Source organism: Indicator indicator, chromosome 9 (genome assembly GCF_027791375.1).
Source record: "Indicator indicator isolate 239-I01 chromosome 9, UM_Iind_1.1, whole genome shotgun sequence".
Lineage (NCBI taxonomy): Eukaryota > Metazoa > Chordata > Aves > Piciformes > Indicatoridae > Indicator > Indicator indicator.
In genome coordinates, this window is record NC_072018.1 from 18087900 (window position 1) to 18114257 (window position 26358).

General features: G+C 36.8%; 1 protein-coding gene across 1 annotated transcript in view; it reads right to left on the reverse strand.

Annotated features, from left to right (window-relative positions):
* Positions 1 to 26358, reverse strand: part of HMGCLL1 (3-hydroxymethyl-3-methylglutaryl-CoA lyase like 1) — a 73326-nt gene that overhangs the window by 17205 nt on the left and 29763 nt on the right. The window contains exons 5-7 of the mRNA XM_054383561.1: positions 25787 to 25935; positions 14997 to 15060; positions 10129 to 10317 (exon numbers count right to left, since the gene is read on the reverse strand). Coding sequence (XP_054239536.1) covers positions 10129 to 10317; positions 14997 to 15060; positions 25787 to 25935 — 402 coding nt within the window. The remainder of the gene's footprint in view (positions 1 to 10128; positions 10318 to 14996; positions 15061 to 25786; positions 25936 to 26358) is intronic.

Consider the following 26358-nt stretch of genomic DNA (forward strand, 5'->3'; position numbering starts at 1 on the left):
AATAAACAAAATAGCATCAGAACTGGAACTCAATTGTCCACTGTGTGTAGCTCTTGCCACAGCCCCTTGCACACGTTTGGCCTGGGCGACGTACACTGAACAATTTCTGGCTCAGTCTGGGAATTATCACTATTTAGGGATCATTCATAGTTGTTAGTCTGGAAGTGCTGCCCTTGGTTTGGAGGGTAAGAATTTGATTTTATGGATGCAAGCTTTTTGTATTAATTGGCCTCATTGCCAGAAAGGCCAGGACATACTGACACTGGGAACACTTTAAAGGAGTTCTATAGCAACTGTAGGAGTGCAAAGTCTATTCAAACTTGCAGTCTCATATCCCAAATTAATACAACAGCTGATGAGATAGAAAGTGATAAAGAAATGCATGCTATGGGAGGGGTGCTGAGAAGGGAGAACAGGATAGGCTTGAAAGGATGGAGCAGTTCTGAGATAAGCCAGTTTTGTAGGATATCTACCTGTGGAAATCTCATTTAATTTGTTGTGGAAGCTGGAAGGTGTGAGAGACAATACAAGACATCACAAAACCAATAAGAACAGGTAACAACTGTGAAGAATTAACCTGTCTTTCTGTGAATGAGAGCGTGCCTATGTGATGCTTCATGAGACACAATGCCCAACATTCAGGCCAATGAAAACTCTTCCTTTTCCAGAAACTTTTCATTTTCTAGACTGTGGTTTTCAGAAATTGAATCAAAAATTGTTGTAAAATAACAGTTATCACACAATTAGTCATCTCATCAAACCTACACCCAGCCATGTAGTCTCATGTTAAGGAAAAAAAAACAACCAACCAAACAAAAAAACCCTACCAAAAAACAACCCTACCTTTTTATGCAGGCAATTCAATGAGGCACAATAGAAATATGCATGGGGAATCTGACACCAAAGTGCCCTCAACAGATTTTTTTATCCATGCTACAAATCAGTGACTTCAGTTTTTGAGTGCAGTATTTTCACAACTTCTAGAAGTACTAAATATTTATTTTAAATTGGGCTTAGCATTTTGCAAACTATTTTATACTAATTTGTTCTATAAACACCTGAAAACCTTTTTTTAAAAGGCTTCTCTACATTTCCAGCATTTGGAAGTAATTTGTTTCTAGTAAAAAAAAAAAAAGAAAAAAAAAAAAAGAAAGAATGTCTGTCTTTAACAGAAAGAGCTGGATTACTGCCCAGTCTGCTTCAGAACTGGATGATGCTGACTCTTGCCCATTTAAATAGTTAACTTAAACAAGACACAGTTGGGACGATAAAAGGAAGTCTGTAAAAAAACAATTGCCCTGGCCATGTGGACTTACAGCTATCAAACAATGACTAGGAAAATAATGAAAGAGAGGAAAAAATAACCTTAGTGCCAGGGAAAATATTAGGATTAGGTGAAGGTAGGGGCACAGTATCTGCACACATTAATCTCGCTTCCTTCCAGTGAGCTGCCAGCAGGATATTTACTCTGCTTATGCACTGATGAGGGCAAAGGATGGCGAAAAGGCATTACAAAGGAGAACAAAAAAGAGGGGAGGTAGACATTAGCAGTCTGTATGGAGCATTATCCTCAAATGCACCTATGACATGCTGGGTTTATATCTAAATTATATTCTGTGCTACTTTGCCTGTGTCTTGTTTGCAAGCACAACTTTGTATCTGCTTGCAAAAGGGGAAATAAGGCAGAATTGTCTTCACATATTCTTTTCATACTAATTGCTTTCCCTTTTACAAACTACAGTTTCATATATGACAAGTAAAGTGTCATGCAGCAGAACAGAGTCTGATGCAGAAGACCCGAGAATCATTTAAAGTAAATTCTCATGGATTTTTGCATGGGAAGAGGTGCATCACAAGAGAAAGATGCACAGCAAAGAGAGCAATACTAGAAAGCCTTTTAGGTACTCATTGGTCAACCATATCAGTACAGCTTATTGCTTCTAGATTTAATCAATCAGAAGTGACTGATAAAGCTGAAACCGAAATGTATCACCTACACTGAAGGATAAAATGTGCAAATGAATACCACTTACAGGATCGGAAATTCAGAATTAAAGCATTTAAAATGTGATGAGGAAAGCTACAATAAAACAGTATTCCAAGGATCGGGGTGGGGGGGAGAAGTAGAAGCGAAGAGGATGCAAGCACACAAAAAGAGAAAAGAGCATAGAATATTTAGGCCAAATTCCTGTAAATTCACACCTTCAATGCTATTAGAAAAGAAATTATATCTGACTTTAAGATAGAAGCTAAAAATACTCCAGATTTTATTTCTCTAATTGCTGTAGTGGTTTTTCCATTCACATTCCATTTAGAGTTAGAATGATAAACCTGTATGAACTAGCATAGATATAAAGAGAAATGCGCAGATTTGTGTGAGAAATCTGAGGTTTAAAAATGTTTGGAAAGAGTTGAGGTTTGATTGTAAGCCAAAGGGAAGTTGTGTCTACTGCTCCAACTAAACCCTAATGAGGGATTTTGGAGATGAGAATAATCTATAACTGATGAAGGATCTCCTTGTCTGATTAGTATCCTGAAACAGACTTAGAGTTGAGGTTTGATGGTTCAGTAATTAGGGTTGAAAGCTTCTGAAATTCAATCATCATATTAAAGCAGCTAGAAAAATTTAGATTTCTACTATTCATTAATTATTTACAATATACTAAGTTTCATTTAAAATAAAAATCAATCAAACAAAAAACACTGCAAAAACCTACAAGCAACTATTTCTATCTATATGTAACTATATCTCTGCCCCAGGAACTCTGGCAACTATTTCAGTATACAATAACAAATACATCCTCTTTCCTATTCAAAAAAAACCTAAAAATCTGTTTAAAAACATAAAAATCTTGGAAAAAAGTCCACTTTTCAAACTTATCTCTTTTTAGTAAAAATTTAACAGTTGTAGTAATGAGGAATTTGTGAGCTATCAGACTATCAAGTTTTTCTGAAGCATACGAAGAAAGGTGAGAAACTTTCAGCTTTTCAGAAATTGCATACTATACGCGTTCTGGAGAAAAAAAAAGCAGTGAAAAGCAATAAAAATAAGGTTGCTACCTCTTTTGTACTGATCTGATAAAAGAGCAGAAGTGGTACTGCATGTTCATTTGCTTGCTTTCTTACAAAAGACAGAAAAGACAGAATACTGGAAAACATCTCTAAGATTCTCAGTATGAATGCCTGCATTTTCATTTTCTCCCCATATGTTGGTCTGATTTATTCATTTGTGCAATATGTTTTTTCACTTACAAAAGTAACTAGCTGACTGCTCCATAGTAGCAATATTATTTGAGAAAAGCCAAGTGTTTTTCTACTTTCCCAAAGCACAACGCTCTTCTTAAGTTTTCTTCACAGAAACCTTGCAGTCTGTTTCCGTTTCACAATTCACATTGCCATTCCCTCCCCCATCTTATCTGATTTCAGATACATAATATTATTCATAGAATCACTGAATAGTTTGGGTTAGAAGAGAACTTAAAAATCATCTAGTTGCAACCCTACTGCCATGGGCAGGGATACCTTCCACTAGATCAGGCTGATCAGAGCCCCATCCAGCCACCATCTCTGTCTTGTTAGCTTTCAATCTAGTTGCAACCCTACTGCCATGGGCAGGGATACCTTCCACTAGACCAGGCTGATCGGAGCCCCATCCAGCCACCATCTCTGTCTTGTTAGCTTTCAATCTTTTAACCTTCTGCTCAGTCTTTTCTTTCCTAATATCACATACCATTCAGCTCAAACATCTGATTTTTTTAATTACCTAAATGTGATGGTTTTTTTCTATGAGGAAAAGGAAATAAAAGGAAACAGACAAAAAAAAAAAACAAACTGAAGTTTTCTAAAGAGTTTTGTGTGAATGGCTCTTTTACTTTGCTGACAAATAATTCAATAGTGTTTTTTTCATTTCAAATCCAGAAAATACTTGATAGGTTCCTAGAGAAATCCCAGAGTTCCCAGGGAAATCCAAAAGTGGAAAGCTCTAGGAAGACCTTACTTAAAATGACAGGCATGTTGTAATAAATAATCTCCTGCTTTACATAAAGTTATGTGTATTTCTACACTCAATTTTGATCCCAACCTGTTTCTTTTAAAAGTTTTAAAGTATTCCACAGATTTACACTTACAAATTGTGCTAGCTATCCTGTTTCTCACAATGTAAATCCAAAATGTGAAACAATTTCTACAAGTTAAAACAATTCCTCTTAACATGAACAATACGGTATTGCAAATTACTCATTTAAGCAGGAAAGCCTAGGACCCACAGGCCACTACTTCACAACCCTGATAATGGGTGCTTTCCAGCTTGAAGAAATTTCATTTCATAACTGTTTCCTGCCATTTAGCCAACTTTCCACTTATTACAAGTCTCCACGCCTTAATATTAACTTCCAGTGCAGAACACTGTAAATTGTTTTCTGAAAAATCAAAGTATATGATGGCCACTGTATATCCTTTGTCTTTCTCAGTGACTGCCTCAGGGACTCCAGCAAAATACTGAAGCATGACCAGTCCTTCCTGAATCCCACATGGCTATTCTCAATCAAGCTGCATTTTCTAATGTTTCCATATCTGAACATTGAAATTAGTTTCTGGAGGTCTCTGTTAAGTCATCTTCAGTTTCCTGCACACCTTTGTAAACAGCGAAGGAAAGTAAACTTGTGAAGTCTGCTGAAATCTTTCCATTTCTATGAGTTTCTCAAAACAGATATGCACACATATTAACATTTTTTTAAAAGATCCCAAGATATGCGCATGCTTCACATGACAACTCTTTCCTATCCTCACAATACTTCAGAGTGCTAGGGTGTGCAAGGCAAAGGAAATGCAGCATTACAAAACTCTGATCATTTGACTGGGCTCGTATGTTTTTTGATCATTTGCCCACACAAATACTTTCGCTTTTTTAATCTCAAAATTACATTCTTTACCAAACTTAAAATCTATCCAGCTTCTAAAATTCAATTTTAAAAAGTAAAAAAAAAAAAAATCTAGACTTCTTCAAAAAATAATTTGTACTTGTCCAATGCTCTTCATATGTAGATTTTTTTCTTTTTACCACTTCATGAACTGAAAGAGATGAGCCTTATTCCTGTTTTGCAAATTAAAAACATTGAAGAAAAGTGATGTGCACAGTGACATGTCAAATTTGGGAGAGATAAGCCAAGATGTTATGGTTCCTGCTTCTTCTACATCATTAATTTCATATCATTTCCTCACCACTGGGTTAAAAAATCCCTCTGTAATAGTAGAGTGTCGACATATGATCAACACTATCATGACTATTTTTGTTCTGTTAAAAATTAGTTTAGATGTAAATAATTTCCTTGCCAGGCAGTGGGTACCCCAGCATATTGCTGATAATAAAACAAAATCCTAGTGTTATTTAATGTATTATTCAAGCAAGAACTTTGGCAGACCACTACATTCAAGTTCAGTTCCTCAGTTACTATGTAACTCTCCAAAACCTTGTATTTTTTTATTTGTGTAGCAACAGAGAAATAGGGCTGGACTGCCTTCCTCAGCTAGAAAGTTAATGTTCACTGTTACATGAGAAATTACTAGCTCAATCCTTCAGGCTGCTGGCCATTGTGAACTCTACTCCTGTGACACAATGATCTTTGTGAATTAATAAGCCATAGAATTCAGCATCTATGTTCCAGATTCCTGTACTAATTCTGGCACTTGAAACATATCTATAGCAATGCCACGAGCTTTTGTGTTAACTTATTCCTTACTACACAAGTAAACTGGATGTACAAAAATATCTACATCAGTTACCCTTTCTAGCACGCACCAAAGGCGCTAGAATTATTTAGCTAATTGATGAAGGGAAGATGTCAGCAGCCAGCCACTTCTATTTGTCTTTTAAAATTTTTTTACAGGGTTTATTTATCTTTCAAATGCATGCATCTTAAAGACATTAATAAAATATTTTTCAATACATTAAATTCCCTGTAAGAGGATATATTCTAATGCTGGTAATGAAATAGGTATTTACAAACTTGGATTTGGCAGTCCGAACCTTGAAAGTTTCATTAGAGGCTTGGTAAATTATGTTTGTGGTACTAAAGTTGAGATTTTATTTCAAAATTCCCTTTTTTCTGGAAAAAAGAAAACACTAATAAAAAGTAATTTCATTGGGAAAATCATCAACCTCATTCATCTCATTTTGTCCAATAAAGTGAAAAAGACTACACAAGATGGTAAAAAACCTTATTCCCTATAAGCCCTTTGAGTTTTATCCTTGTTTTCTCTAAGTTAGGTTTTGATTCCTGTAGTGTGGGGATCAGTTTACATTAATGAATTATGATAGTATTTGAGTTTGATAAAGGTCTATGGGATTACCATGTGATGGTATGCACCACTGCTGGCCAGAACTCCTCTTCACCTCTTAGCACATTCTTTCTCATGTCCAGATATGTGCTATGAAAACAGATAAAGCTATTTTTGGCAACTACACAAGCTATGCAAGAAAATACTTCCATAACACTTCCCATTAAAAAACTTCTCCTTTCTTACTGGTTCTGTACATGTTACAGGAGTCAATTGTCAAGGTAACTCAAATCTCCTCAAATCAATGGTTGACCCAACTGGGGCCTCTCCAGCACAGAAGTTTCCTGACCCATCTTTTTACCCTTCTTTGGAGGTCTGTAATAATTTCCTATAAATGTTTTACTACTTCATTTAGCTCCATTTTCTGTTTGTCACATTAGCTAATACACATATGTAATTTTACTCAAAATACCACAAGCTCTAACTAGATCTCCACATCACTTCCCACCTTACGATTTTGTCTCTTTGGTAAATTTCATACTCTGATATTTTTTATATTAAACAATGTAGCCAAGGGCCAGTCATGTTTCTGCTTTAAGTGTTTACCGTTGTGTTCTGAAGCATCACTTCATGTTCCTCATGTTTTTGCACAGTTCCTCTTCCTAACAGTGAATTTCCTTTCTCTAGGCAATGTTTTCAATATATATTACTTACTTCAAGAACTTTAAAATTACTTATCCTTTAAAAGTTGGCAAATGTTCCTCCCATCTTCCACTACCTATCCTTTTGCTAAAACAACACATGTAAAACAGAATACTAAAATTACGAGACTACTTCCCTGATAATTTCTTATACAGATACAGCCTGTCAGTTCTAGATGACTTTGGATCAGCCCCAAACAAAAGAAAATTTCTGGGTAGTGTAATCCTGAATGGAATAATGTGATCTGTATTAAAAATCACTTACTGAATCACCAGCACCTCTCTCCTCTCTTAGGAATTCTTCCACCGAAGCAATGCCTGAATTAGTGCAGAGTGATCTGTGGCTTTCCAGCTGTCATTCATCAATTCTTAGGAAATACAATACACAATACAACAGTACTTGCCTGAGGATGTAGCCTGCAATGCCTTAGGAAGAGTGTAATATGCTTGCTGAATATTCTTTAACCTTGTTGTCAAACAGTAACATAAGACCATTATTTCTATAACCTCTCAAACACATTTTATTCCTGATAAAATATTGTATCAGTTGCACAGATCCATAAAGGCGGGAAGGCAAGGAACTGTGTCTGTGGAAAGTTTGGTCTATGAAACAAACAGCTAACAGATGAGATGATGACAAAGGTTTTTACACCAATGCTTTGCCATTCATAACAAGGCCAAATGCCAGGTCCTACACTTGGGTCACAACAACTCCATGCAAATGCTGCAGGCTTGGGACAGCTGGAAAGCTGTGGGGCAGCAAAGGGCATGGGGTTGTTGATCAATGGGCAGCTGAATACAAGCCAGCAGTGTGCACAGGTGGGCAAGAAGCACAGCAGCATCCTGGCCTGTATCAGGAATAATGTGGCCAGCAGGAGTAGGGAAGTGATGGTGCCCCTGTACTCAGCACTGGCGAGGCTGCACCTCAAATATGGTATTCAGTTTTGGGCCCCTCACAACAAGAAGGACAATGAGTTGCTGGAGCAGGTCCAGAGAAGGGCAGTGAAGCTGGTGAAGGCTCTGGAGAACAGGTCTGATGAGGAGTGGCTGAGGAAAATATCTTCTCTGGAGAAGAGGAGGCTGAGGGGAGACCTTACTGCTTTCTACATCTCCCTGAAAGGAGGTTATAGTGAGGTGGAGGTCAATCTCTTCTCCCAGGAAAGTAGTGATAGGACAAGAGGAAATGGCCTGAAGTTGCACCAGGGGAGGTTTAGACTGGGAACTAGGAAAAAGCTCTTCACTTCAACAACAGTCAAGCATTAGAACAGGCTTCTCAGGGAGGTTGTGGAGTCACCATCCCTGGAGGTGTTCAAAAAACTAAAAGATATGGCAGTTCAGGACACAGTTTAATGGGCATAGTGGTGTTGAGCTGATAGTTGGACTTGATCATAGAGATCTTTTCCAACCATAATGATTTTACGATTCTATGATTATTTGATTCATGTATCTTTGGCAGAGAGGAAAGCACAGTTAAGCATGACAGCAGGGGAGAGAAATTACCTGGGCACTCTAACCTACTGGCTTCAGCACTTCACTCTCCCGGTGACCTGTAAAAGTTGTCCTGTTTTGGACAGAGCATTGCTTAGTTGCAATGTACCGCTAGCTGCCCCATTTATTTGACCAGAGACTGGAAAGGATGTTGTGACATGCAGGTCCTGTGTGAGGATCCAAGAGCCTGGGGACCTGCCTTTAGAGTGAGCCAAGGAGCTGCTTGCACAAAGCCAGTCAGAAAGACTGTGTAATGCCTGATTTATCAAGGACTTCTGGCAAAATCTATGACAAGTTCAGCTCAGCCAAAAACACTGCACCTTTGGACATGCACTGTAGCAGAACTTGAATCCATAGGAAAGCTTTCTGGTGGGTCTCAGGCACCCCTGGCTTCCCAGAAATTTTGAGAAGGCTGCATAGGTCTATGGCTCTCTTGAATTTACATGTTAATTAGCCTGATGTGCACATTAGATACTTAACAAATTTTTGCCCTTTAACTCTTACACAGTTGATTGAAGACACAAATAAAAAGATAGCAGGAGGTAAACCTAAACCAAGAATCGCTTACAACAGATACTGGGGCTACCAAAGCACAGCCATCTCTCAGTGTTTAGTAGGCACCATGGCAACAATTATTTTAAGGAAGGATTTGAAAAATAATGCTTCAAGCATTTTTATGGAGAACTCCTCCTATACTCAGGGGTTTTCATGCTTTTAGCTATTGCATCTGCAACTGAAGCTAACTGTGAGATTCAGAATTTATTTATCCCATGGTACATACACACTCATTTGCAAGAGTGGAAGTGAGTAAGGGTCAATAGAAACACCGTGAGTAAAAGTTAGAACTTTTTTTTGCCAGATTTTGTCATTCAGACAAAGATTCACACATTGAAACACTTCCCTTTTCATTCTTGTTGCTTTTATCACTAATACTGTTAACATACCGCTGTTATTTCTAAATGACACCATATGAGCTCTGACAAAAAGGACAAATAGAAGTTGACCTTAAAAATGGCTGTCTAAACTTCAAGGAAGCAGAAGGTGCCATTAAGCATAAAATAGAACAATAAGGCCTAGGTTTTGTAAACAGCTTTTGATTCTGGAACAAATGTGAATATAGGTCTCCTTAGGAATGCACGCACACATTAAGATATTTTTCAAAACTATATTTTTACAAAACATACATTCAAACTTCTAGTCTGTTTCTTGCATTGTGTCCTAGTCTTAAAAATACATATTAAAAAAGGGAAAATTATCTCTTAAGGAAATTAACGATTTCTGATGATTTATAGACAGATTTGAAAAAGTAAATAGGATATAAAGGTGTTGCTAATCTTATTTGGAAGGTATAATTGACAGATATAAAAAGATACATAAGAGATGTAACAGGTATAAAATTATCTATACTACTCTATCTGTATAGGTAACTACTGATAATTTAGATTTACCCACCTGAAATCAAGCTGTCATTATGCTTTTTTTTATGTTTAGACCCCTCTGTAAAACAGGAATTTTACTCTAGTGAACAATGAACATGCAGATGAACGTGCCTTTTCCCTTTTCTAGTAGTTTCTTTAAGGCTGGAATATTTTCTTTTTAATTGTGCATTTGAATTAAACTAAGACTACTATTCTGACACCTATAAAATGAGAACCTGAGTTACCTGTATGGCTGTGAGGATATTGGCTAATGCCTGTCCATATGTATCATGACAGTGAACAGCAACAGCACTCAGAGGAATTTCTTTCGTAACAGCTTCCAACATTCTTTTCATACTTCCAGGAGTCCCCACACCAATTGTGTCCCCCAGAGAGATTTCATAACAGCCCATACTGTACAGCCGCTTAGATACCTGTTTACAAAGACAGAAATGGTCAAGGTGAAAGAATATAAAATAGGCTCAAGAACATATATTTAAAAGGGCACACTTCTGTACAGGTTCCAGGTTTGACTCACTGAGATATGACTCACCTATGTCATAAAAAACCTCTATTAACTCTTGAAAATTGTCACCCAAGAAGGGCATCCTACAGATCCTCTCTTTTAAAAAAAATTCTAGTTCTACTTATGTACAAGGAATAGCCAGCCAAGCCAAATCCATCAAAAACTTGTATTTTGACTCTTCCACAGATTCCAAATAAGCAAGATTTTACACTATGAATTAAGTTTCTGTCAAGTCCTTTCTCAACATTTTCCTCTCTCTGGGGATTTCCCAGCTGTTTGGATTTCTCCATGTACTTTTCAGCTTACAAGTTGTGCAGGGTAAAGACCTGTCCTTTTGTTTGCTTATTACACACAGCTTAACTAAGACATTAAATAATTACAGAAGGCCTGATTTTGCTTTCTCTTGGCACTGAAAACACCAATGAAAACTGAACTTTTAACATGTTGCATTTAACATTAATTTTGTTTGCTTTTCATAAAAGCAAACATTAAAGTACTAACAAAGCAAAACTAAAATTACAACCTATTCTATAATTTTTAAATTTTTCTTATTACCAAAAAACTCCTATACAAATAATTCTTACTTATATAAGTAGATTCCTAAATGTTTCTGTTATTATGTTTTTGAGTTCTTTGTATGAGTGAACTTTTAGGTCCAACTTTATAATATTTGCATCTCAGAAGCACAAAATTATGGTTGCACCAAAAATATTCTTTCAGAAACCAAATGTGGGATCTTTCCATCTCAGTTTTGTTGAACTTATTTGGAAAGGGTTTTGCTTTATTTTCAGTGGTTCATTATGTTTGTGCCCTTTATCATTCCTCACTGTGTATCAGCAATCCCAAAAGGCCTCTCCACTTGAATGAACTCCCAACCTGGAAATTAACTGTTTAGAAATGAAAAAATGCAATCTCCTTTCCAAGAGATTTTCCAATCTTCAGTTGCAATGCATGCTACTGTTAAAGTAATTTCAGGACTTCATCAATGGAATTGCTGTGAGTATGTCTGAAGAAGCTGACAAAGTACTGTACCAGCAGTCTCGGAAATGCTGGATTAATATTGCTGTTCACTTAATTCAAAGAACAGCTGAAAGAGAACTTGAAGTAGTCTGAATCATTCTACTTGAAGCTTGGAAGCTCTATGACTATTGTAAAGGTAGTAAAACTTTGTGCTTTAGAGTCAAAGAGCTCCTGGTTCACATCAACATAAATTCAATATACATTTTACAAAGGGACATTCACCAGATTACAAAAAAGATTCTATGTTGAGGCATATTTTTATATCATCAGCATAAGGCAGGTGTGTTAACTGGGCTACTGTTATAAGGGGAAAAAAAAGATCATCTGCAGTTAGTGGTGAATTGCCTTTAGTTAATCCCCAAGATTGAGATTGGGGTAAAAGGAGCAGACTGCTTTTTTTTTCTAAAATCTCATGTTCTTTTTCCTGAATGACTCTAGTTTTTCTAGATGACCATTTTAGTCACAACAAAGAGAATGCATAAACTCCTAGAAATTGCATTCACTTTGTGATAGCTTTAAGGCTATACCTTTAATTTCTTCTCACAAAGTTTGAACAGAAAAGTGAAAGAATGTAATAAATCACTGCTGTGTGCAAGAAAGCAAAATAATGATTATTCTAAACACTTCCATTGGAGAGATAGAAATGTTTTAAGAGTCAGTACTCAAAGCAAGGTACAGGCAGTCTCTCCCAGTCTGTCTGTCCTGCACTTCTTTTCTGTAGATAACATACTGGCATACTGACCTTGACAAGCTAAGTTTAACAAACCTCTCTGCTTCTTGGCTGTCTTCCTTCTGCCAGGGGGTAGTCTGGGGAAGGCAGGTGGGGGGGAAGGGAAAAGAAGTGGGGGCTCCTCAGGGAGAGCCAGGGGGTTTTGTTGTGTTTTTCTGTTGATTGTACATATTTGTAAATGTTATGAATAGTGTATGCTTCTACATATTCATTGCATTTCATCACAGGTTGTAGTTTTGCCTGTAAATACAGCTTCATCTGCTTCCGAACTGAGTTCACACTTCTTTCTCATTCTCAGTACTTACGTCTTTCAGCTTCTGAAAAGAAACTTCTGAAAGATGAAAGCAGGGGGAAAATCTGCTAACAAGCTGAATATCACCACTGACTTGGCATGATGTGACCTTAAACTGACCCTTAAAAAGAGATCTATATTTAATTTCACAAAGAATGTGCATGCTTGCATGCTGAATAGGAGTTTTTCATACTGGATCTTCTATTCTGTCATAGTAGGAGGCAGCCCATTAGTTATAGTTTTCTAAGTTTTCAAAGTGGATTTTTGGGAGGAGGGTAGGGGAGAAGAGAACACACTGTTTTGCCTGTGCAATCGGAATGTGATGATGAGCTTGCAGTTTTGTTCATTGCACCACTGAGCAGTTTTACTATGCATGAGTCTTGTGTCACAAGAGTACTGCCCTGACACCAAGCACTGATCAAAATGAGAGTTGGTGACCCAAGACCTTAGGCATGTGAACAATCCTACTGCTGGAAACAATACCTAAAATTATATTCTTAAACTCAATACAAAAGGTCATAACTGCATTACACATTATTTTAAGCAGATGACATCATAAAACCACACTGAAGTCTGTTGGGTAAGATAAACTTTGTAATAATCCAACAGCATTCAGACAAATTAGGCACATTTGCTGTGCAGCCTGCATGCTGGATAATATTGATATGTATTCACAGCTCTAGGTTAAAAGCAAGATAAGGAGAAAAGGAAGCAGGCATAAAGATAAAACCAGCCGATCATATAACTAGAAGATATGGGATAACACACCTCGCTTCAAGGATGTCATTCAAAGCTTATTTGCCAGCGGTTGCAGTTCACAACCACAGGATCACAAATAGCTAAACAGTGAAACAGTGACTTAATTTCAAGAAAAAGCAGACATAAAAAAGAACTATGCAGCTTATTCTAATAGATGAGAAATGTTACTTTTTATTTTTTAATACAAAATGATATGGATATACAGATAAGTTTCTAGATGCCTGAAGGCATCTGAAGTGTGCCCTCACCAGATAACTATGTATAAAAACAGTTACATACTAGTAAACCAGACATGCATGTAGTCTGTTTCATAAGCATCTCTTAATTGGTTTTGCTTCAGTTCAAAAAATTTTGCTTAAAAACAAAAATACAGCAGATCACTGCCATTGACTGCAGACGAGACTACCCAAACCTTTCAATTATAGCTGCTGACTGCAGTGCAGTCATGGGAGTGACACGCTCCTACTCCTACTCTGATGACAAGAGAAGCAGTTCTCTGAAAGAGCTTAGCAGCATGGCTAGTAATTTTTATAAATCTAATTCACCAAGGGATGAGTGCATGTATTTATATAAAATCCATTATCAGCTAATCAGATATTTCCACATAAATTCCAGTGATTGTTGAATCAGGGCCTCAATAATTTTAATGAGGCAGCATTTATTGTTGAACACATACATAATGGTGCATAGGTACACAAGACACTTAACTAGGATGAAGACAGAAAATAAAATATCTGTGTGAGTAAAAGTTTGAAAGGTTTGCAAAATTAAGTAGCACTCCCACTGACAAACTGAAAAAGAGTTTTTCTGTGCAAGGAGATTAGTTAAAAAACAAACAACACATGGAAAGAAGCCTTTTGGGGAACATGATATTGCAGTAAGCAATTTACCAACAGCACAGCTGAATCTGTCATCACCCTAACTAAAGCTGTGTCACTTCTAACTTCCACTTCATGCTAAACCAAATTAATTTAGAAATTCTCTGTACCTTCCAATTTAGCTGTTTTTTTAAAGAGTGTGTGTGCCTGCTGTGAGAGAAGCATTATCACAAATTCCATCTGGAGTGTATACTAGAAGAAGAAGATGTACGAAAACAGGACCTGAAAGCCATACACATAGAGAGCACAATATATCAGAGAAATGTTGACTAGCTGCTAGTACTACAAAGAAAAAAACATGGTTTGGAGATTCTGCTAGGTCACCAAAAGCAGGTGATTAAGTGTAACAGAGAAGACAAGTCTTTCTCTAGGAAGTAAGCCAGTGTGTTTTGCCTTGTGCCTCTTGAATTCTCTCCATTTTTTTCTCTACTGTTCATCAGCATTGATGCCCAATGACATGACACTTGCCAGAACCATAATATGAGGAGTGGCTCTACCAGCTGACAGCACAGTATGCTTATGCCAGCATAAAATAGATTTAAAAGCAGATATCCCTTGCAAGAGGTTGTGCTGGAAATCATCTCGTACGCCATGGTCCACTGAATATGTGTTCATGTGAATGAATCTATTTCCTTAAGCATTTCCTTAACTTCTTCTTGGGAGGAAATAGCACATAATATTTTTCCACATGACTGCTAACAACCTAACCACTATTTTCCTTAGATTTGACTGAATATAGTTGAGAGAGGTTATACACGCAGTTTTAGTATTAGCTATGCTTTGCGCTTGCTTTCCTTAAATTTTACCCATTAAAGGTCTTTTTAGCATTAAATAGAGAACATTACTTATAGATATTTTAAAATGTATTTTTGATTCATTAAAAAGACAAGCCAGAAGATCACTCTTACCTCTGCCACTTTAGCTGGTATGATGGTTCCTTCATATGGGCAGCCCAATGCACACGACACATACCTACGATAGAAACAAACACATACATATACCTCTCTGTATCCATCATTTTACTTGAAAAAAGTTAAATATAATTTTGAATATTTAAACCAGTCAATGTAGAATAAATATTTGAATGAAAAGTTAAAATTATATCAGATGAAAACACCAATTTTCATTTTAGATCATAGAACAGAGATTTATAGCTTTATTTATGCTCAATGTATGTCACAAATAGTAAAGGACTGGCAATGCAGCCAAGCTAACGCTGTTGCAGTAGACCTCTATTTTTCTTGTATTTCCTTCTGAAGTTGTAAGAGGCAGCTCAAGTTTTGCCTTGCCTGATCCACAAAAGGTATTCAGAGGAAGAAATAATTTTCTTCCTTGTGCCAGTGGCCCAGATCACAGAGAGCAATAGACGGATATAAGCAACTTATAACAACCACACCACCTCATACATGATTTTGGTGAATGGGGTACCTCTCAGCTTTTATCTCTGAACTAGCATTTCTGACCTACAGCCCCAGAAGAATTACAGCCACATTGCTAGCTTTAGTTTAGTCTTCTTGGGACAAGAAGAAAATGAGAAGGCAGACTATTTCTCAGCAGCTATCAGCTCCACAAAGCACAAAAACTGAAAGCCACAACCAACCCTCCATTGTTCAGACTTAACGCTGTGCTAGTGCAAAATTTGGTTTAAATTTACTTTTTTAAAAAACAATTAGGAGCCATGAAATTCTAATTAAATTTTGAATTGTTTATATTAAATTGATTAGAAATGGGATTAAATTAATGAGAAACAGACATTCAAAATTAAAATAAGTGTGGCTGTAGAGGGATTTACAACACACTGAGGGGCAGGCAGAGCCTCAGTCCCAGTGGGAGGTTGTTCAGCTGCTTAATAGAAAAAGAGCCTTCATCAATTCCCCATCATTCCCTTTCTCTCAGCATTGAAGGATATAATGTAAAATTATACACTGTATAATGCAAACAGGATTGAACAAATGCCAGATTGTATGTAATCAAGGTCTGTAGGGTAAAGGATGCATTGTTTTCTTAGCAGTTGAAGGAGAAATTGATTGCTAAAATGTGAAACTAGGACGAGTAACAGGCAAAAACAAATTGTGAAAAAAATGTCAACATTTTAATGCATAGAACATATTCCATGCCTTATATGAAGGTATGGTGTTGGCACACTGGAACTAGCAGTAAGAATGAAGCAAACCTTGACCTTAAAAAAAAGAACTCAATTAGCCCTGACAAAGAAATGGAAACAAATTTTACTTCTACAAAAGTGGTTGGGTCCATTACATCCTGCCCAGAATTTTAGTCCACATGCCTATGAGGCATGATTTCAATTATCTGTATGTCATTATGAAAACCAGGTTTTTGAAACTTGGCCATAGACTTCATGAACTATCAGCCCCAATTTAAATGACACTGTTTAAGTTTCAATGTTTAAGTTTCAAACTTCTAAATTTTCTTATCTACACTAAAGATTAAAAAACATAGCTACTGCTAACAGTTAAACACTGCCCTGCTTTTCAGTGACACATAACTCAAAACCAGTTCAGAATAATTTACTTTTTTTAAAAGGCATGCACAGTTTTTCAGATGAAACTAACCATGAAAAATTTCAGACCCAAAGGACTGCTTTTTACATAATACTGCAACACATAGAGCTAGCGAATACACAGACTTTTACTGGAATTATTTTTCAACATCAGGCACAGCACTTATGAAGTGAGCAGGAACAGTACTAAATATAAAATAAATGCAAACCATACAGTACTTATGCACACATGCTCCCTTTAATTACATCTATCTTTACATGTTTCTAATGGCTACGTGTGTTAGACTAAGTAGACATGGTAGTGATAATGTGGCATGAATGACATCTGGAATAGAGTAGGGCAAACAAAAGTAAAAGCAGGCCAAAAGGTATCTAGAGAACAAGGGGATACTCCCTGTGGTTCACACCAGTGAGCAGAAACTTGCCTGAGCTCACATAATTCAGCTGGGCCTGCTGGGGTATGAAAGTATGTAGTGACCTGAGGAATCTGCTTACTACAATGTACAAATCTGTTTGAGATTATGAATTCTGCATGCTTACACCACTCTGACTAGACTGACATTTTAAAGAAGCAAAATATTATAGATATAATCTATCTGGGCTATTCAATATCAAACTGGAGAAAACAGGGATTACTGAAAGAACTTGACAGGTAAAGAACATACCAGAGAGGGAACAAAGTCCTGCAGAGAATGAAAGAACTGTTTGTTTAGTGGAGTTCATCAAGGATGAGCTTGGGAGAATTTTATCTAATATTTTCATTTAATGAACTGACATGAAAAGTGATACTAAATTTCTTGGTACTGTTAATGCAAAAAAAAAATCACTGCTGTCCACAGAGAAAGGATGACAGCAATAGAAATGGGACTCAGTTGATTGCAATGATAAAGGAAGTGAGATGCACTCCAATGTATATCAGGTATAGAAGACATAAAATATTAATTCCATTTGACAAGGTCTTGCTACACTGTCATTGGAAACGAGAGATAAAGTTTGAGTCATTTGTAGAAAGAGCAATGCTGGAACAGACACAGGCAAGGGCTGAGTACAGCTAGCAGGGGTGCAGAGAGCCTAGGATATGAAAGGAGAAAATACGCATGTCTATGTGAAAGAAGGAGGGTAATCATGTGTCTGATCTGAGCATTTGCCAAAACATCTAGACTTCAGGAAGAGATGGGTGGGATGCTTTGTAATCGCATTTTGTGGTTCCAAATTAGTAAGCGTAAGTGAGAGAAAATAGGTATTGATAGGAAAGTAAGTCTGTTCTCTACAGATACATTTGGCTATTACATTTTCTTTTTTATGTGAATGAAATAACCTATAAGGCATTAAAAGCACAGCCCCAAGACCTCCACTCACAAACCTCCAAAATGGAAAACAACTTTAAAGAACATGCTGAAGAGCTGCTCAGAAAGCAGAAAATTAAAAAGACAGGCACAAAAAGCAACAAAAGACGTAAGTTTAAAGAAGAGTCTGGTCAACTGCCGCAAACACTACTGACAAGTCAAGAAGAATGAGAACAGACTACTGTTTCTGAGATCTGGTCATCAGGGAGTTTGGTGAGAGCTGTTGCAGTTTCAAGCAGGGAACAGAAGCCAAAGTGTAGGAGTTATAGGAGGGAATCACAGAAGAGGGACTCCAGACAGTAATTATAAACAGCGCCTTCAATGAGCTTAGGAATGAAGAAGAGATAGGCAATGAGATATGATATGAAGAACTAAGTAGGGTTAAAGGTGCAATTTTTAAGAGGCAAATGCTTGCTTATATTGCAGTGGAAAAGAGCCAGAAGACAGTGAGAGGTTAAGAAAGAGAATAAGGGAGGAGAGAAATAAGAGGAAAAACAGAACATGGGGTCACTGGGGCAAGTGGAAGGGGTACAGATGGAAAGTAGACAAGAAACTCCTGCTGCTCTGACAGTGGAGGAAAAGGGAGCAGGGAAGGGGAGGGAGAAGAGAATAACAGAAGGAAGAGCATACTGTAACTATTTTTCCTTAGGAGAAAAAGTGAGATCTTATGTGAAGAAAAGCAGCAGAGGGAAAATGGAAGAGCTTGAGCAAGGAGCTAGAGAGGCAACTGGGATTTAATTTGGGGATTCAATTAAGTGGGACAATACAGCTGTTTTCTAAAAAGACAGAAAAAAAAGATTTTGTCACGAAAAAGATCTCTTGGTCTCCAGATATTCACTGGAGACACTCCATGATATGAGAGTAGAACCAAATATCTGAGAGTTTGCGAAGCAGACTCTGCAGTGGAAGCATTTAATTCTAAGTATGTGCTTAAATCTTTGCTGAATCAAGGCAGGCATTTTAGTAGCTTAACTATGTCTTTAGCATGCATGAAGAAGAGTCCATGCAACTAGCAGGGGAAAGACAGACCTGTAATAAGTGAACTTATCTCTACAGCTGCTTTAGGAACACTTGGGTAAATACGGTTTTGCTCACTCACATTCTGTGAAATTAGAATAGAATTAGAATTTCGATAAAAAGAAATTCTCTATTTGTTTCAGGTAGCAGAGTTCACCCAGTCTCTTGCCTGTTTTACAAATTTCACTACAGGTGAATATCATTCAGTCTTCTTGTAAATTGTTTTCTTTGCATATAAAACAATTTAAAAACAACTTTACTGTGTACTATTTTGGATAAAAATGCTGAACAGCCTCTGGGGACGGGGAGGGAGAAGGAAGAGGAAGAGAGTTTTCAATTTCTTCTAGTAAGCCAAAACCAAATTGCAATGTTCCACAAATGGCATAGACCGTATAATGTCCCCACGATTAAGGTCACCAAGAACGGCAATGATCACACCAGCCCAATGACTGTGGAGTGCAAAATATAAAACCACAAACAGGGTAAATGAGCAAACTCTTCATAACCAAAGTGTGTTAAAAGGAAAATTAATCCAAGCAGAAACTGAACTCCATGTTGTAATCAGCCCTTTGTCAGCTTGTTTCAGCAAGAGTTCCAGAGCCAGAGCCACAGCTGCTACCACAGCTGGAAGCACCAAGCCTCCTGAGAAGCCAGTTGCAGACTCAGATGCTGCTGTTTCCTGTTTATTATTATAGTGTAAGTTCACATATAATTTACCATGTTCACTGCAGATGTATTTATTTTTATTGGATGTTCATGCTAAAATGTATATGCCTATCATTTGGTGAAGTCATAATATTAAGGTTGATATATTCTGTCTCTTTGCAAAGAAAGCCATTTGTTAAAAACAGGCAATCTTGACTGTACGGAGAGGGGAAATAGAAAGAACAAAATAGGGAAAGGAGATTCTTCCAAAAACAGAACCTCCATGCCAAGCCCAAAATATGTAAATAAGGAAAGGATTTTTTTTTCACATTTGATGTAATACAACCTTGTAATTTCTTAACATTTCAAGTCTTACACTACTGTGTAAGAAGAAACAGGGATCATTTTTATTTCCCACAGATATCCTTTCTTTTTTTTTCTTTTTAATAAAAAAAAAGGCAGCTCTGCTGGCCTACTAATATTTTCTACCCGCAGACACAAAAACAGTTGGTATAAATCTATTCAGAAGGAAAATTTCTCCTTTTACACAGTGCACACTATGATAATCTAATGGCTCCTGCATCCTTTTCTTAACCTGTCCCCAGTACAGAGAAATGCACCAAGCCCCCACATTCCAGCAATCTCCAGCTTCTCAAACTTCTCCTGGGGACTGTGACCAGCTGGCTTAATATTTTGTAAACCTGTAATTTGTTTACTGTTCACATATAAAAATGAGTTGCTTCCAAGTCTATTTGTTGTTCATCTATGTTTTTTTCCCATAATCTCAAATACAGGCTTACTTATAGTGAAACGAAGGTATTACATTGTTTTTACTATCTAAAGAAGTGATAATGGTATAAACCACCATATTATCAATATAATTGTGACTATGCTAAACACACAGTGTAGTTTAAAAATGTGAGTTTAAAGCAACGTGAAAAATCATATGCACTCGAGCCCTAAGCATTCCAGAATACTGGAAAATGAGAATTCAAAGTTTCTGTATGTATTTGTAAATCATATGCAGTTGTGCAAAACTGAATTGTTGAGTTTATCTCATGAAACTGCTAATTAAGTATATAAAATACAGCATTGTAAGAGTATTCAAATATCTCTAATTACTGTATTAAAGATGAATAGTATTAAAAAAAAAAAAAGAGCATTATTGATCTGAATTATAAAGCTCAGATTGTCCCTGATAATTAGAAGTTTCAGATAATCAAGATGCTTCTTTATAAACAAAACAGATTTCATTATTATTTTCTGGAATTACTTGTTATAAGTTATATGAAAATAAAATTGATATATTCTTCCACATTTATTATTTTCTGAAGCAAATTCAAGTATCACTAGCACAAGATAAAGATAACTACAATTAATTATTTCTCTTTAAGTTTCCAATATTTCATGTGATACCTTGTATATTAATATAAAAAATTTTAAAAAATATTTCTTTTAATCAACAAGGAATTATATATGCTGTAACCTGTAACCTCAATCATAATATACTATAAAAGGTAATAATAATAATATTGCATGCAATCATTTGGTATCCATCATAGAAAAAATATTACTGTATTTCAAGTATATCAACCAGCATTCGAATTCTATACAAACACAAATGTAATACTGATACATTTCAATATGCTTTTACTTATTATGAACTTCACCATACTGCTCATCCTTAAACGACACAGGACATTAAGAATTACATACACCAGTTTAGAAATGTGTAATTAATGAATGAAGCAGAACTGAAAGCAAATGCTTCTAAAGTTATTTTACAGCAAACATTTGAACCTCTAAATATTGGTATACACGTGCACATTTGCACGTGCAAATAATTCAAATGGCCTCACAGGAAAAAATTTTCAGGACAGGGACATAAATGGAGCTTTAATTGCTGGTGATGGAAAAGTGGTTTTCAGTAAGGTAAAAAAAGATATTACCTTTCAGCTCTTATATTCCTGGTCAATTTTTATTATACTGTATGGTACTGAATGTTTCAGAGAAACATAGTCTGACTTTATTTCACAGGACATGAAGTAGGAAGGTGGAAACCCAAGTCCTTACTTCCTTATTGTTCTGTTGTACAAATGATAATTTATTTCTGTGTCTTTTTAAATCGTTGGATATATAAATTTGGAAAAATCTAGCTTAATCAGAATTTACTTAATATTTTTTTCGTATGTACAGCAAAAATACATTTAAATTAAGCATAATCCAAGTTAGTAGTCGCAAATACCATTTGTCACAGTTTTTCACATATCCTGGCTGTTAGGCTTCAGTTCTAATCACTGAAAAAGATATGATATTTTCAGAGTACCTGAATTACATGTTAAAACATGCAATTCTAAAACCAACAGTATTTTGTGTCATTTCACAGGCAAAATATGCACAGAAGTAATTAGCTGACCACACAGTTTGTAAGTGATTTGGCTCAGTATCTTCACAGAATGTCCCAGATGTTATTGTAAAGTTTTTATGCACATACAAAAAATATTAAAAATAACGCCCCCCTTTATGGCAATAATAAATAGCCTAACTTCCAAGACCATGCACAAGATTTCAATTCTTCATAAACATTTGAACTAATTTAGTAAACATTTAGAAAGCTGTGTACTGTGCTACAGATTTTAAATGTGACAGCTGACAACTTAAATTTTCTGGATGATGATCGAGTCAATGTTAGTGCAGCTGTAGCAACAGCAAGACATGCAAAAGCTTAAAGTTTAGTTTCAACTGTTTAAGTGCATTTTTCATAAGATTCAAGGATTGCAAATAATTTATGCTCACTACATAAATTCTAAATTGCCAGTGAAAACAGGAAGTAAAATTTGAAGCTCTTAAAATTATTTTTTGAAATATTTTTCAACTACAGAAATAAGGAATTAGGGCAAGGCACCTAATTATCCATTTTCTGTAAATAAATAACATTTTAAACAATAATAGTGCTCTAGAAAGAAACCAATATATGTATTGAAATTAATATAAATACAATTGATTTATATTAATATTTTATTACCTCATAATTCAAACAAAAAATTTAGCCTATAAAATTTATATTAGAAGCCAAAACATGTAGTCCTAGGAGCTTCCTTGAGCAAAGGCTGCAGTTTTTGGCCATGGTTCTTTAAAAGTAGCCAATCAGTCAAACAATGATCACCAGTTCTAAATACTGAATGTCAATTAATGAAATACATAACATCCCATCCTTTTGTTTCCAAAAAAATGGGTCTGAGGTCATTCATGATCACAGGATGTCAGGGGTTGGAAGGGACCCAAAGAGATCATCAAGTCCAACCCCTGTGCCAGAGCAGGACCATACAATCTAGCTCAGGTTACAGAGGAACGCATCCAGACAGGCTTTCAAAGTCTCCAGAGAAGGAGACTCCACAACCTCTCTGGGGAGCCTGTTCCAGTGGTCTGTGACCTCCTCATAAGGCACATGCTCCAGTCCCCTAATCATCCTCGTAGCCCTCCACTGGACCCTCTCCAGCAGGTCCCTGTCCCTCTTAAACTGGGGAGCCCAAAACCGAATGCAGTACTCAACATGAGGTCTCCCCAGGGCAGAGTAGAGGGGGAGGAGAACCTCCCTGGATCTGCTGGATACACTCTTCTTAATACACCCCCGGATCCCATTGCCCTTCTTGGCCACAAGGGCACACTGCTGTCCCATGGACAATTTGTTATCTACCAGAATTCCCAGGTCCCTCTCCATGGGGCTGCTCTCCAGCAGATCACCTCCCAACCTGTAATGGTGCAGTTTATTATTCCTCCCCAGATGCAGGACTCTGCACTTGTCCTTGTTGAACCTCATTTGGTTCCTCTGTGCCCAGCTCTCCAGTCTGTCCAAGTTGTGCTGGATGGCCACACAGCGTTCAGGTGTCTCAGCCAAGCCTCCCAGTTTGGTGTCATCAGCAAACTTGCTGAGCAGACCTCAGTTCCCTCATCAATGTCACTGATGAAGACGAACAGCACTGGACCCAGCGCTGATCCCTGGGGGACTCCACCATTTACAGCTCTCCAGCTGGAGCTGGCACCACTGATCACCACTCTTTGAACTCTATCTTGTAACCAGTTCCTAATCCACCTCACCGTCTGCTCTTCCATCCCACGCTTCCTGAGCTTGCTTACTAGGATGTCATGGGAGATGGGTGTCAAAGGCCTTGCTAAGGTCAAGGTCTCCTTGAATCTACCCATTCAGTTACGGCATCATACAATGCCATCAGATTAGTTAAGCATGATTTCCCCTTGGTAAATCCATGCTGATTACTCTACAACACAAACTCTCGAATTTCAGTTTCTGACACTGTCAGTTTCTGCCCTTGCTTGACATGTCTATGTGATACTTACAGATCAGGATATAAAGCACAAAGAACACCTTGTCACAAACCCTTGATTGTTTCAGCATTTAGATAATTTTGCATGGGATTGGGATTCAATAATGACATGAATCTGTCACTACAAGCAGCTTCTTTAGTAGCAGCTAAATACGGGATCTTAAATCAAGATCGTAAATCGCAGGCTTTGACAATTAATTCTTTTTTGACTGTTTTATCTCCAGGAAAAAAGTCACCTTGAATGTACTGAATGCTTCTATGAAATCTCTGTTGAAGTTTTGTTCTGATTATCTTTTTCCACACATGTTTCAATTGAGGAAGAGAGGCCCTGTATCTTATATCATTAAATATAATGTAAAACTCTAGGAGTATTCTAAATGTACTGCAGTATTTGAGAACTCATGAACTACTTCCACTCAAGTCCTAATGTCCCGTTAGCAGTGCAGACTTTTGTTGGCTGCTAGTATCAGAGAAAATCACAGTTTAGTCTTCTAGAATTAATTAGGAAATTGTGGTCTGCTTCCATAATCTTCCTTCTCACAAGCATCTGAAATGTTGTCAACTGACTTGGCATTCAAAACTAATGCTTCATTGTGGGTGTTTTTTCAATTTTTAGCTAGTTAAAAGTTTTTAATCTACCTTCTAAAGCTTTGTACAACTAAGACATCCATCACTTTGAGTTCTGCATTTCTATGTTCATGCTCCTGCTATTATTTTTCCAGTCTTCAGAATTCTATTCAACAAAGGACAGCATAATATTGTTTACAGAGAAGGGCCATGAGGATGATCAGAGAGCTGGAAAACCTATCCTATGAGGACAGGCTGAGAGAGTTGGGGTTGTTCAGTTTGGAGAAGAGAAGGCTCTGAAGAGACCTTATTGTAGCCTTTCAGTATCTAAAGGGCACCTACAAGAAAGCTGGTGAGGGACTTTTTAGGTTGTTGTGTATAGACAGGACTAGGGGGAATGCATACAAGCTAGAGGAGGGTAGATTTAGATTAGATGTTAGGAAGAAGTTCTTCACCATGAGGGTAGTGAGATACTGGAACAGGTTGCCCAGGGACGTGGTAGAAGCCCCATCCTTGGATATTTTTAAGGCCAGGCTGGATGTAGCTCTGGGCAACTGACCTAGTGGGAAGTGCCCCTGCCCATGGCAGGGGGATTGGAACTAGATGATCCTTGAGGTCCCTTCCAAAACTGATAAATCTGTGATTCTGCGGCATTACTAGTAATCTTCAAGGAATCTCACTGCTGAGTTTCTTCTTGAAGCTAAGTCTTTTTGCACTCACAAGGACCTCCACAAATAATCTTAGATAAGTAGCTCTGTGTAGTGCAAAAGAAAATGGAAAAAGGGTAAGTACTATTCATGATTATCTCAAGTTGAAAAGACAATACTCCAGAGAAAGACAAATACTGGACAACTGCAGAATTTCATGCACTAGAGACTCCAAACACTTCAATGTCTGGAGTTTTCTGAGTAACTTAAACAGAGATTTGTTTTTCTCTTAGGAGCAAATTTGTTCTAGCATTTTTATACCTTGATTCTACAGTGTATTAAGTGATATATTATCAATATTATAATAAAATAAAAGTATGCAGGGTGTTTTTTTAAGGTGCAGGTAACAGTGTTATAAGTTCTCAGGAGCACAAAATAAATTTTATTCTGTCATCTGTGATGATTAAAAAAAGCACCAACAAAATCAACACAAAAAGAGACTATTTTATCTAAAATATAAAAATTTGGTAATATACTTTTCTACTGGTACAAAAAATCTCCTATAACAACAACCCCAGTAACTCCGTATTACTTAAGAATATTTATATTTACCCACGCACTGGAATATTCATATTCCTTGCAGATTTAGCAATTTCTTCAAATCTTTCTATGCTTTCTTCAATTGAACAATTAATATTCATTTTGCTAAAAGTTTCAGATGCTGCACCAAACACTGAGACCTCTGTAGCCCCGGCTGCAACCTGAAAAATACATTTCAATAAAACAAAATTGTAACAGCATATTAGTATATTAGATTAAGCATTTAATTCTCAAAGTTAGAGTGCATTATATTGTCTATCTAAAATATATTTTAAAAAAGGAATGAAAATTATTACACACAAACCTTAAATCAAATCTTTAGTTCAATGACTATAGCGTATTTCCTTCCTCTTAGCAATTAGGTAAACATATTTTTAAGTGATAAATCATAGAGGTACCTGACCTAGTGGAGTATGTCCCTGGTCACTGTATGGGGGTTGAACTAGATGACTTTTGGATGTCCCTTCCAACTCAAATTATTCTATGATTCTATGTAGGAAATCACCTGAACCAACTATGAAAATAACAGTGACTGATACTTATATTAATTTTTCAGAAAAGGAAAAGATCATATAACAACTGTG